Raw genomic sequence first — 13,060 nt, 5'->3', positions numbered from 1 at the left:
CAATCCGGGACTGCTGGCTCCTAACTGCTCACCTGCCTGCCTGCCTGATTGCCCCTAACTGCCCCCCCTGCCAGCCTGATCACCCCTAACCACCTCTGCCTGCTGGCCTCATCGCCCCTAACTGCCCCCACTTCCAGCCTGGTCGCCCCAACTGCCCCCCCCCCCCCCGCCAGCCTGCTTGCCCCTTACTGCCCCACCTGCCAGCTTGGTTGCCCCCAACTGCCCCTCTCTGCCAGCCTGATCGCCCCTAACTGCCCCCTCACCGGCCTGGTCGCCCCTTACTGCCCCCCTTCCAGCCTGGTTGCCCCCAACTGCCTCCTCCCCCACTCCCCCCCCGCTGGCCTTGTGGCCCCACACAGCCTGCTATTTGGTCATTACTGTTACTGTGACAGTGTCCTGAACAATTTGCATATTCCTCTATTATTAGTATAGATATGGTCTATTGACTGATCTTTTTTTTTTTTTTTATTAGTTAAGGTATTACAAATGTGTCCTCAATCCCCCCATTAACCCCCAACCTCTCCCTCCCCCCCCCCCCGCCCCACACACTCATGCTCCCATCCCCCTGTTGTCCATGTCCATTGGTTTGGCTTATATACATGTATACAAGTCCTTCGGTTGATCTCTTCCCCTTACCCCCGCCCTCCCCTACTTTCCTTCTGGGGATTGATAGCCTGATCGCTGTTTCTCAGTCTTTGGGTCTGTCCCTTTTCATCAGTCTATGTTGTTCTCTATAATCCACAAATGAGTGAGATCATGTGGTATTTATCTTTCTCTGACTGGCTTATTTCACTTAGCATAATGCTCTCCAGTTCCATCCATGCTGTTGCAAAAGGCAAGAGTTCCTTTTTTTTTTTTTTACCGCAGCATAGTATTCCATTGTGTATATGTACCACAGTTTTCTAATCCATTCATCTGCTGATGGGCACTTAGGCTGTTTCCAAATCTTAGCTATGGTGAATTGTGCTGCTATGAACATAGGGGTGCATATATCCTTTCTGATTGGCGTTTCTGGTTTCTTGGGATATATTCCTAGTAGTGGGATCACTGGGTCAAATGGGAGTTCCATTTTTAGTCTTCTGAGGTAGCTCCATACTGTTCTCCACAGTGGCTGCACCAGTCTGCATTCCCACCAGCAGTGCAGAAGGGTTCCTTTTTCTCCACATCCTCTCCAACACTTGTTGTTTGTTGATTTGTTGATGATAGCCATTCTGACAGGTGTGAGATGATAACGCATTGTTGTTTTGATTTGCATCACTCGTATAATTAGTGACTTTGAGCATGTTTTCATATGTCTTTCGGCCTTCTGTATGTCGAAAAGTGTCTATCTAGGTCTGTTGCCCATTTTGTTATTGGATTGTTTATCTTCCTTTTGTTAAGTTTCATGAGATCTCTGTAAATGTTGGAAATTAAACCCTTATCGGTGGTATCATTGTCAAATATGTTCTCCCATGTAGTGGGTCTTCTTGTTGTTTTGTTGATGGTTTCCTTTGCTGTGCAAAAGCTTTTTATTTTGATGTAGTCCCATCTGTTTATTTTCTCTTTAGTTTCCATTGCCCTAGGAACATTATCAGAGAAGAAATTCCTTCGGCATATGTTTGCGATTTCGCTGCCTGTGGATTCCTCTAGTATTTTTATGGTTTCCCGTCTTACGTTTAAGTCTTTTATCCATTTTGAGTTTATTTTTGTGTATGGTGTGAGTTGGTGGTCTAGTTTCATCTTTTTGCATGTATCTGTCCAATTTTCCCAACAGCATTTATTGAAGAGACTGTCTTGACTCCATTGTATGCTCTTGCCTCCTTTGTCGAATATTAATTGGGCATAGTGGTTTGGGTCGATTTCTGGGGTCTCTATTCTATTCCATTGATCTATATGTCTGTTCTTGTGCCACTACCAAGCTGTTTTAAGAACAGTGGCTTTGTAATACAGTTTGATATCTGGTATTGAGATCCCACCTACTTTGTTCTTTCTCAGGATTGCTGCAGCTATTCGGGGTCTTTTTTTATTCCAGATGAATTTTTGGAACGTTCTAGATTTGTGAAATATGCCGTTGGTAATTTAATGGGGATTGCATTGAATCTATAAATTGCTTTGGGTAGTATGGACATTTTGATGATGTTGATTCTACCAATCCATGAACACGGTATATTCTTCCATCTGTTTATGTCTTCCTCTATCTCTTTTTTCAGTGTCCTGTAGTTTTTGGCATATAAGTCTTTTACCTCCTTAGTTAAGTTTATTCCTAGGTATTTTAATGTTTTTGGTGCAATGGTAAATGGGATTGCTTCTGTAGTTTCACTTTCTGTAAGTTCACTATTGGTGTATAGAAATGCCATGGATTTCTTAGCATTAATTTTGTATCCTGCTACATTGCTGAATTCATTTATTAAGTCTAATAATTTTTTGATGGAGTCTTTAGGGTTCTGTATGTACAGTATCATGTCATCTGCAAATAAGGACAGTTTTACTTCTTCTTTTCCAATCTGGATGCCTTTTATTTCTTCTTCTTGTCTGATCGCAATGGCTAGTACTTCCAGTACTATGTTGAACAGGAGTGGTGAGAGGGGGCATCCCTGTCTTGTTCCTGTTTTTAGGGGGAATGGTTTTAGTTTTTGCCCATTGAGTATGATGTTGGCTGTGGGTTTGTCATATATGGCTTTTATTATGTTGAGGTATGATCCCTCAATTCCTATCTTGCTGAGAGTTTTTATCAAGAAAGGGTGTTGGATTTTGTCAAATGCTTTCTCCGCATCAATTGATATGACTATGTGTTTTTTTCCTCTCAATTTGTTTGACTGATCTTTTTAATGTTTATAAAATCTTACATTTCTGGGTTAAATCACTTGGTCATAATATATTTTTATGTGTGGCTATATTCGTTTGGGTCATATGAATTAAGGACTTTTGTGTCTATGTTTATGAGAAATACCCATCTTTAATATTATTTTTTTGTAAAGTCTGTCAGATTTAGTATCAGGGTTATGCAGGATTTATAAAGCAAGTTGGGAAATACTCCCTTTTTTATATTCTGGAAAAGAATTTACATAAGATTAATTATTTCTAACTGTTTAGTGAAGCTATTTAGACCTGGGACTTGTTTGTAGTATGGTTTTTAAATTATATTTTTAATTTCCTTGATTGTAGTCATTTAAGTTTTCTATTTTCTCATTTGGGAAAATTATACTTTTAAAGGAATTTGTCCTTTTATCTGTGGTTTCAAATTTATTGGCATAAAATTGTTCAAAATTATCTTTTTTAGTGTATTTTTTCATTCCCAATATTAATAATTTGTGTCTTCTTTTTTTTCATCAGTCTTGCTAGGGGCCTATCAAATGTATTAAACTTTTTCAAAAACAAACTTTTGCCTTTGATTTTTCTCTACTGCTCATCTCTTCTGTGTTTCATTGATTTCTGCTCTTTAATTATTCCAACTCTGGGATTTAACTCGAACATCTTTTTTTTTCTTCTTCTTAATTAAATCTTTATTGTTCAGATTATTACATTTGTTCCTCTTTTTTCCCCCCATAACTCCCCTCCTCCCAGTTCCTGCCCCACCATCCGCCCTCACTTCCCACCCACTGTCCTCATCCATAGGTGCACGATTTTTGTCCAGTCTCTTCCCGCATCTCCCACACCCCTTTCCCCCCCAAGAATAGTCAGTCCATTCCCTTTCTATGTCCCTGATTCTATTATGATCACCAGATTATTTATTCACTTGATTCTTAGATTCACTTGTTGATAGATGCATGTTTGTTGTTCATAATTTGTATCTTTACCTTTTTCTTCTTCTTCCTCTTCTTAAAGGATACCTTTCAGCATTGCATATAATACTGGTTTGGTGGTGATGAACTCCTTTACCTTTTCCTTATCTGTGAAGCTCTTTATCTGACCTTCAGTTCTGAATGATAGCTTTGCTGGATAAAGTAATCTTGGTTGTAGGTTCTTGCTATTCATCACTTTGAATATTTCTTGCCATTCCCTTCTGGCCTGCAAAGTTTCTGTTGAGAAATCAACTGACAGTCGTATGGGTACTCCCTTGTAGGTAACTGAGTTTCTTTCTCTTGCTGCTCTTAAGAATCTCTCTTTGTCTTTTGCTCTTGGCATTTTAATTATGATGTGTCTTGGTGTGGTCCTCTTTGGATTCCTTTTGTTTGGGGTTCTCCATGCTTCCTGGACTCGTAAGTCTATTTCTTTCACCAGGTAGGGGAACTTTTCTGTCATTATTTCTTCTAATAGGTTTTCAATATCTTGCTCTCTCTCATCTTCTGGCACCCCTATAATTCTGATGTTGATACGCTTGAAGCTGTCCCAGAGGCTCCTTACACTATCTTTGTATTTTCGGATTCTTTTTTCATTTTGCTTTTCCGGTTGGATGTTTTTAGCTTCTTCTCATTTCAAATCTTTGCCTTGATTCTTGCGGTCCTCTGGTCTGCTGTTGGGAGTCTGTATAATATTCGTTATTTCAGTCCGTGTATGTTTAATTTCTAGTTGGTTCTTTATCATAACATCGAGGGTCTCATTAGATTTGTTGAGGATCTCATTAAGTTTATCAGCGGCTTCTAGACAGTTCTTGAGAGACCTTAAAAGTGTGGTTCTGAACTGAATATCCTCCATTGACAGTTTTGTCCTATTTCTTTGTCTCGCATTTTTTATGCTTTCTTGGTGCACCCCCTAGTGGTCTTTGTGTGCAGTCCTCCTGTAGTTAAGCCTTGATTGTTGTAGTTAATACTAGGGGGATTTGACCTCCAGGCCAGCTGGCTGTGAGAATCAGCTGTGTCTGCAGTGGGAAAACTTCTCTCCTCTAGGGAGGTGCTAATCTAGCCTTTGCCTGAGGCTATCTGGCAAATGGCTCTGCGCAGGGCTTGGGCGGGGCGGGTGGGTCGCTTGGGCTCAGGATCAACAGGGTGGGCTGGAGAGAGCAGTTATGGCGGCTCTCAGTTCCGTCCCTAGGGGCTCTGCCTCACAGAGTCCCAGCAACCCCTGCAAACCTCGGAGAGAAAGCTGCCTTCGAGTTCTGACTGAAGGCAGACAGTCCCGCTTCTCCCGTTTGAGTCTGGGTCCCTAGAGACTCGCCTGGATCTGGAGCTCAGAATCTGAGACGCCCTCCCGATTGAAAGCACCAACCGCGCCCTCCGCCACCAGCCCGCTCCGCGCGCACTCCGTACCTGAGTATTTCACTTCAGCACTGCGCCTCCTCTGAGTCTAGGTATGATATTCTCTTTCCTCCTAGTTGTAGAATTTCCACTCAGCCAGCCTTCCTGTGGTTCTGGATGATGTCCGTTCCATCTTTTAGGTGTGTTTTGATTTGGTTGTTCAAGGCAGCAATCTCCGGTGTTAACCTATGCCGCCATCTTGGTTCTCTCTGATCTCGAACATCTTTTTTATAGGTTCTTGAGTTGGTGTCTCAGTTGTTTTTAAACCTTTTAATATATGCTTTTGTGTGTGTGTGTGTGTGTGTGTGTGTGCGTGTGTGTGTGTATGTGTGAAGAAATGTTTATTGACTTACTCAAAATAATACATAATATAGAATATTCAAAATACAGGGAAAAACCAAGATGGCGGCATAGGTAAACACTGGAAATTGCTGCCTTGCACAACTACTTCAAAAATACAACTAAAAAACAAAACGGACATCATCCAGAACCACAGGAAGGCTGGTCGAGTGGAAATTCTACAACTAGAAGGAAAGAGAAAAGCACACTGAGACTCAGAGGAGGTGCAGTGTGGAAGTAAAGTGCAGAGGTACGGAGGTGCACATGGAAAGGGCTGGCAACTGAGGACGTGGCTGTCTTTATCAGTCAGGAGGGAGACACAAGCTCCCGACTGCTCTGAACGCCAGTTCCGGTGAGTCTCTGGGGACCCAGATTCATACAGGGAGAAACTGGACTGTCTGGCATCGGGCAGAACTTGAGAGCGGCTTTCTCTCAGAGGTGCTTGCAGCAATTACCAGGACACTGAGCCCCAGGGCCTCTTAGGGCAGGGCTGAGGATCAGATATAGCTGTTTGCTCTGCCCTGTTGATTCCCTGAGACCCTGCCCCACCCAAGCTGTGCGCAGAGGCTTTTGCATATGAATGGCCTGGCCCTTTGCAATCTGAAATTATCTAACAAACTGCAGCTGGGTCAGAGAGACCCAGAACATCCAAAAGAAGGCCCAAGGCCCCATAGCAGCTTGCATTGCTTCACAGCTGGGCCTCATCTGGGCACCTCCAAACCCCAAACAAAGAAGAGGAATCTGCAGATCTCTCTGTAGCTCCTGCTGGGTAGCCTCAGGCAGAGGCTAAATTAGCACCTCCTTAGGGATCCAAGAGCCAGTATACCCAATGGTCAGAGTGGGACCATCCAGATTACAACTCCTCAGATCCATAAGGGACACACTCAGGGGGCAGACTCAGTGAGCACCAAAGCCCCACTGAAGCAAGTCTTGCCCCAGAAGGCTGTCTCCGGCACAGAAGTTCTCCCACCATAACCACAGCTGATTCTCACAGACAATTGGCCTGGAGGTCAATTCCTCCCAGTGATACCTACAACAATCAAGGCTTAACTACAACAAGACTGTGCACAAAACCCACAAAGGGATGCACCAAGAGTGTCCACTTCAGGTAATTGGGGAGGCTGAGCCACTGGGCCCTATAGGACACCTAGCACACAAAGCCACTCTATCAACACAGTGAAGCATAAAAAATGCGGAGACAAAGAAACAGGTCACAAATGACAGAAATGGAGGAAAGCCAACTACTGGATACAGAGTTTAAAACCACGCTTATAAGGTTTTTCAAGAATTTTCTAGAAACCACCGATAAATTTATTGAGACCCTCGAGGATATGAAAAAGGACCAACTAGAAATTAAGCATACACTGAGTGAAATAAAAAAATATTATACAGAGACCCAACAGCAGACTAGAGGATCCCAAGAATCAAGTCAAAGATTTGAAATACGAAGAAGCAAAAAACGCCCACCCGGAAAAACAAAAAAAAGAATACAAAAATATGAAGATAGTGTAAGGAGCCTCTGAGACAGCTTCAAGCGTACTAACATCCGAATTATAGGGGTGCCAGAAGAAGAGAGAGAGCAAGATATTGAAAACCTATTTGAAGAAATAATGACAGAAAACTTCCCCTACGTGGTAGAAGACATAGACTTACAAGTCCAGGATGCTCAGAGAGCCCCAAACAAAAAGAATCCAAAGAGGACCACACCAAGGCACATCCTAATTAAAATACCAAGAGCAAAAGACAGAGAGAGAATCTTAAAAGCAGCAAGAGAAAGAAACTCAGTTACCTACAAGGGAGTACCCATACAACTGTCAGCTGATTTCTCAACAGAAACTCTGCAGGCCAGAAGGGAGTGGCAAGAAATATTCAAAGTGATGAATAGCAAGAACCTACAACCAAGATTACTTTATCCAGCAAAGCTTTCATTCAGAATTAAAGGTCAGATAAAGATCTTCACAGATAAGGAAAAGGTAAAGGAGTTCATCACCACCAAACCAGTATTATATGCAATGCTGAAAGGTATCCTTTAAGAAGAGGAAGAAGAAGAAAAAGGTAAAGATAAAAATTATGAACAACAAATACAAATCTATCAACAAATGAATCTAAAAATCAAGTGAATAAATAATCTGATGAACAGAATAATTGTGAATATAATAGAATCGTGCATAGAAAGGGAATGGATTGACAATTCTCAGGGTGGAAAGGGTGTGGGGGGTGCGGGAAGAGACTGGACAAAATTCATACACCTATGGATGAGGACAGTGGGTGGGGAGTGAGGGTGGAGGTTGAGGTGGGAAACGGGTGGATGTGAGCTATGGGGGGGAAAAAGAGGAACAACTGTAATAATCTGAACAATAAAGATTTAATTAAAAATAAATTAAGGTAAGACATTTCCAAATAAAACATTTCAAAATTAAAAAAAAATAAAATACAATGTGATATAAATGTCACTACTGCAGTTACCATAATAATTCTTGTTTTCATTAAAGTTTGTTGATAAAACTTTTGTGAAGTCTATATTCTTGATCAGTGCTTCGGAAGAGTAAGTGATACTAATTGGGGATGGATGGAGATAATACTATGAGAACCCAGTAAGTTGGGTCTACATATCTGGCACTTAATTAGTTACTTCCTTTACATAACACAATATACAGTATAATACTCTATATAGGTACTGAGAAAGCTGAATGAATGTATAGACTCCCTAGTCATCCATCAAGTGCAGTAGACTAATGCCCATCTTCATTTCTGGGTTTTATTCATAAAGTAAATTGAGGTTTCTGGTGTCAGGGAATTCACCTTCTTTGAAGAACAAAGTGATAAGTTCTTATGGAAAGTAGGCTCCACTTGCAGTCCCATCAGAGTTTAGAACAAGGGGTTTTTGTGGTTCAACACATGCTTTTAAAGCTATCAATTACCTTCTAATCACTAATTTAGCTGTAGCTAAATTGGTGTTTTCATTATAATTTAGTTCAAAATATTTTGTAATTTCCTTTTGATTCTTTCCTTGATGCATGAGTATTTTGGAAGTGTGTTGCTTAATTTCCAAATATTTGGGGATGTCTGACTTATCTTTGTTAAATCTAGAAATTTATAATTAATTCCCTTTTGCTTTGAGGACATGCTATGATTTTAGTTCTTATAAATTTATTGAGACTTTGCTTGAACTCTCCTCTGCCATGCACTGATACAAACCAAAAAGTGGTTTATTAATGTAAAACTCATCTAGTTTGTGTCTGTTATTTGAAGGATTATGTTTCCTCCACTTTGTGCCTGCTTTTGGTTACTCTGCAAACAGAAGTTTTCATTATTTTATCTAGAGTTTATTATTTTTATTAGGAGGGTTAGTTCAGTAAAAGTTCTCTGTTGCTACTGGGAGCTGACTTCAGTGAATTTTGAATCTTAAGAGAGTTAATCTCAACTATCAAGCAAAGAAAAAATTAACTTTTCAAAAAGTTCATTACTCAGAGGTTTCAAATGTTTGATATTTTATTGTACCTAAAACAAGTTAGCTACAAACCTATTTTATCAACAGTTACACGCAGTGTTAACAATATTTTGTCATATACCATATGCCCTTCTATTTGTAATAAAATAATACTTCAGATTTGAGAGTTGGCATTATCATAGATTATTTCTTTGCAAGAGAAGCTTTTCACCTTTCCATAATGATTGATGAGCTCAGTGAATGTTACATATACCTGCCAAGCGATTTCCTATATAAGATAACTTTGTACTGAGAGAAAAGGAGATGCAAGGCAGCACAGAGATTAGGGAATGAGAGAAGAGGAGTAGGGGAGGAAGCAGTGGGATAGGCAGTGGAGAGAGAACAGTGTTCTTCCTAATCCTTTAGCTAGAACAGTGGTTCTCAACCTGTGGGTCGCGACCCCTTTGGGGGCCGAACGACCCTTTCTTTCACCAGGGTCGCCTAAGACCATGGAAAACACGTATATAATTACATATTGTTTTTGTGATTGATCACTATGCTTTAATTATGTTCAATTTGTAACAATGAAAATACATCCTGCATATCAGATATTTACATTACGATTCATAACAGTAGCAAAATTACAGTTATGAAGTAGCAACGAAAATAATTTTATGGTTGGGGGTCACCACAACATGAGGAACTGTATTAAAGGGTCGCGGCATTAGGAAGGTTGAGAACCACTGAAGCTAGAAGAACCTGAGAAATGGTCTTTGGGATTATGACAAGCCTTTTTATGTTTTGATTTCCTGAGCTAGCCTAGCCTGTCAGCTTTCTGGACAGAAAACATTCAATTTAGTTAATGTGAAGCAATAATTTAGTCTTACAATTTCTAATTTATCCCAGCAGAATTAGTCTGAGTCACTAGTCTTGAAATTGTCTTCTCTGAGGCTTCACCATGTGATTGCCTTTGTTTTGTGCTTTGTTTCCGTTGCTTTAAATACTTCAAAACTGCTTGTTCTTCCTAATCTGTTTCCATAAAGTACGTTTTAAAACAGCATTATTGAGGTATAATGAAAATATTTTTTAGATTGTGGCATGACAACTTTCTTGATACAACTATTAGATTAACAGAGAGAACTTTGATTTTTATTAAATGTTTTTATTATGGCTGAAATGGCTGTTTTTCCCTCGTAGCTGGTCAGGCCAAAAATAAAATGGAAGTTAAAATATCTGATATCAGAAAAGAAGATGAAGGTTTTTTAAAAAATCACTTCCAAACTTAAAAATTGTTTTTGGCCGAAACCGGTTTGGCTCAGTGGATAGAGCGTCGGCCTGCGGACTGAAAGATCCCAGGTTCGATTCCGGTCAAGGGCATGTACCTGGGTTGCGGGCATATCCCCAGTAGGGGATGTGCAGGAGGCAGCTGATCGATGTTTCTCTCTCATCGATGTTTCTAACTCTCTATCTTTCTCCCTTCCTCTCTGTAAAAAATCAATAAAATATATTAAAAAAAAATTGTTTTTGTTAACCTAGTATTTTTGTTTGTTTGTTTCTGTCTAGTTCTTACAGCTTCATTCTCAGATCTTTCTACTCAGTTCAGATCAAAGTAAAGTCAGTCTATTGAAGAACTCTTCTCTGCAGGCTGAGTCTGATTTGCAAAGGAAGGATCAACAAATTTTCAAGACACTTACTTCAGAATCCCCAGGATTAAATGATAGAACCTCCTGTTCCCACTGGTTTGATATAAATGATTCCAAGGTCCAACCCATTGAGGAAAAGGATATTAAACAGCAATTTCAGGGCAAAGAGAGCGCCTATATGTTGTTTTACCGGAAATCCCAGTTGCAGAGACCACCTGAAGGTATGGAAAGAAAAATGTTCTTGTTTGTTTAAGTTGATGAGTTTAAAAAGATAAATATTAAATTCTATTTGTATTGTTACCCTTTTAAAAGGAGGTTTACTCTTGAAACACTTAAAAATATTTTTAAGCTAATGGTAAGAAATATATGTTGCTGAAAGAAATCCAACCATCTGTCATATTTTAAGAACCTATATTTCTAATTATTTTTTTCTCTAATATGAGGCCATAGTCAGATTTTCAGAATTGGGTTTTCTTGGATCACATACTGTGAGCAGATTTGAGTGTTGTTGCCCTGTCCTCAGGTGTGACTCTGTCATCTGCCCATGTGTTGCCTTTTAGTTGTTAGTGGCTTTGGTCGCATTTTCATATATTCCCTTTTATTTTCCTTTCTTGTGTCTTTCCTTCAAGGTAATATTTTCTGAGCAATTAAAGTATCTTTGATGTACTTGTTGTTGAACCTTCTAAGAGAGCTTGAACCAAGAGGTTAAACATTGAGACACACAATGATAATTTTTTAAATTTAAGGCACTAACATTAAATCAGTGTGTAAGACTTGATCACTTCCTAAGATCTACTCAAAAGTAAAACATCCTAACTAGAAAGCTCTTTAGATTAAAGATATGATTAGAGATGAGGATACTGTTGTTAGAAAATGAGAAAGGTGATCATTTTTTATAAAGAATAAGAAAAAAGAATAAATAATTTGCATGTCAGTGAAAAGAAATTAACTTTCTGGATCTGAAACAGTTACATAACTATTCTATTGACCAGAAAGGGCTTTGTACTTTTCTAAGGGGAAAAAAGATATGATAATGATTCTCATAAATATATCATGGAGCAGAAGTCACAGTTATAAAAACATATTAACAGAAAAAGACTATCTTTAGATGGAGTGTTGTCTTTTTCACTAAAATGAAGTTTAGTACATAATTGAAATATGTACTAAATGACAGTTTTCTAATTAGCTTGGGAATTAAATAAAGGTCCAGCCAAAATTTTGATGGACTTTTCTGGGGAATGAAGGAATGGAACTTGACAAAGTGCTTCTGAAATTTGAAGAATGAAAATTGAAGAATGGACTATTGAAGGAAAATTTGCTCTCAGTAAAAACATAAAGCTATGATTATAGTAATCACTTGAATTAAATTATAGTTCTTTTAATGTTTATGCAAAAAAGTAACTTAAGATGTATAAATAGAAATATATTTCTAATCTTAAGGTAAAGACCTTTTTAAGCTTAAAAGCAAAGAAAGGAAAAAATTTAAGGAAAAGTGATATAAACCTTCAACAATATTAAGCTATGGAAAATAGAGGAAATACATTTGTCACATATTTTGCTATCTGTAGAGTGCTTTTATATATATTCCATTGTCCTTAGTAGTAAATTGGGAAAAGTATATTTATAAATAAGCAATATGCAAAATAAAGAAGTAGAAACAACCAATAAACTGCAAATAAAAAAATTACAAAAACAAGAAAGCCCACTGCATGGGAGAACATATTTGCCAATGTTATCTCCGATAAGGGTTTAATCTCCAAAATTTATAGGGAACTCATACAACTTAACAAAAGGAAGATAAACAATCCAATAAAAAAATGAGCAAAGGGCTTAGACACTTTCTGAAAGAGAACATACAGAAGGCCAAGAAACATCTAAAAACATGCTCAAAGTCACTAATCATCTGAGAGATGCAAATAAAAACGACAATGAGGTACCATCTCACACCTGTCAGAGTGGCTACCATCAACAAATTAACAAAGGACAAGTGCTGGCGAGGATGCAGAGAAGAAGGAACACTTGTGCACTGCTGGTGGGAATGCAGACTGGTGCAGCCACTGTGGAAGACAGTATGGAGTTTCCTCAAAATATTAAAAAAGAATTCCCGGTCGACCCAGTAATCCTACTTCTGGGAATATATCCAAGAAATCAGAAACACCAATCAGAAAGGATATGTGCACCTCTGTGTTCATAGCAGTACAATTTACAATAGCTAAGATTTGGAAACAGCCTAAGTGCCCATCAGCAGATGAGTGGATTCAAAAATAGTGGTACATCTATACAGTGGAATACTATGCTGCTGTAAAAAGAAGGAACTTTTACCATTTGCAATAGCATGGATGAACCTGGAGAGCATTAAGCTAAGCGAAATAAGCCAATCAGAGAAAGATAAGTATCACATGATCTCATTAGTGGAATATAATGAACTGATGAACAAAAATAGATTCAGAGACAGAAATACCAAATGGACTGTCAAACCTTGGAGGGAAAGCAGG

At 39.0% G+C, this 13,060-nt stretch overlaps 1 protein-coding gene across 17 annotated transcripts in view; it reads left to right on the top strand.

Annotated features, from left to right (window-relative positions):
- Window positions 1-13,060, top strand: part of USP40 (ubiquitin specific peptidase 40) — a 78,012-nt gene that overhangs the window by 17,912 nt on the left and 47,040 nt on the right. For all 17 annotated transcript variants that reach the window (XR_009453771.1, XR_009453772.1, XR_009453773.1 and 14 more), the window contains one exon: window positions 10,486-10,786. Coding sequence is in view for 14 of the 17 variants with exons in the window: in XM_059703582.1 (XP_059559565.1) it covers window positions 10,486-10,786 (301 nt within the window). In the remaining 3 variants the exon portion in view is untranslated. The remainder of the gene's footprint in view (window positions 1-10,485; window positions 10,787-13,060) is intronic.

The sequence above is a fragment of the Myotis daubentonii genome, chromosome 7, assembly GCF_963259705.1.
Source record: "Myotis daubentonii chromosome 7, mMyoDau2.1, whole genome shotgun sequence".
Lineage (NCBI taxonomy): Eukaryota > Metazoa > Chordata > Mammalia > Chiroptera > Vespertilionidae > Myotis > Myotis daubentonii.
This window is presented reverse-complemented; position numbering and strand designations above follow the sequence as displayed.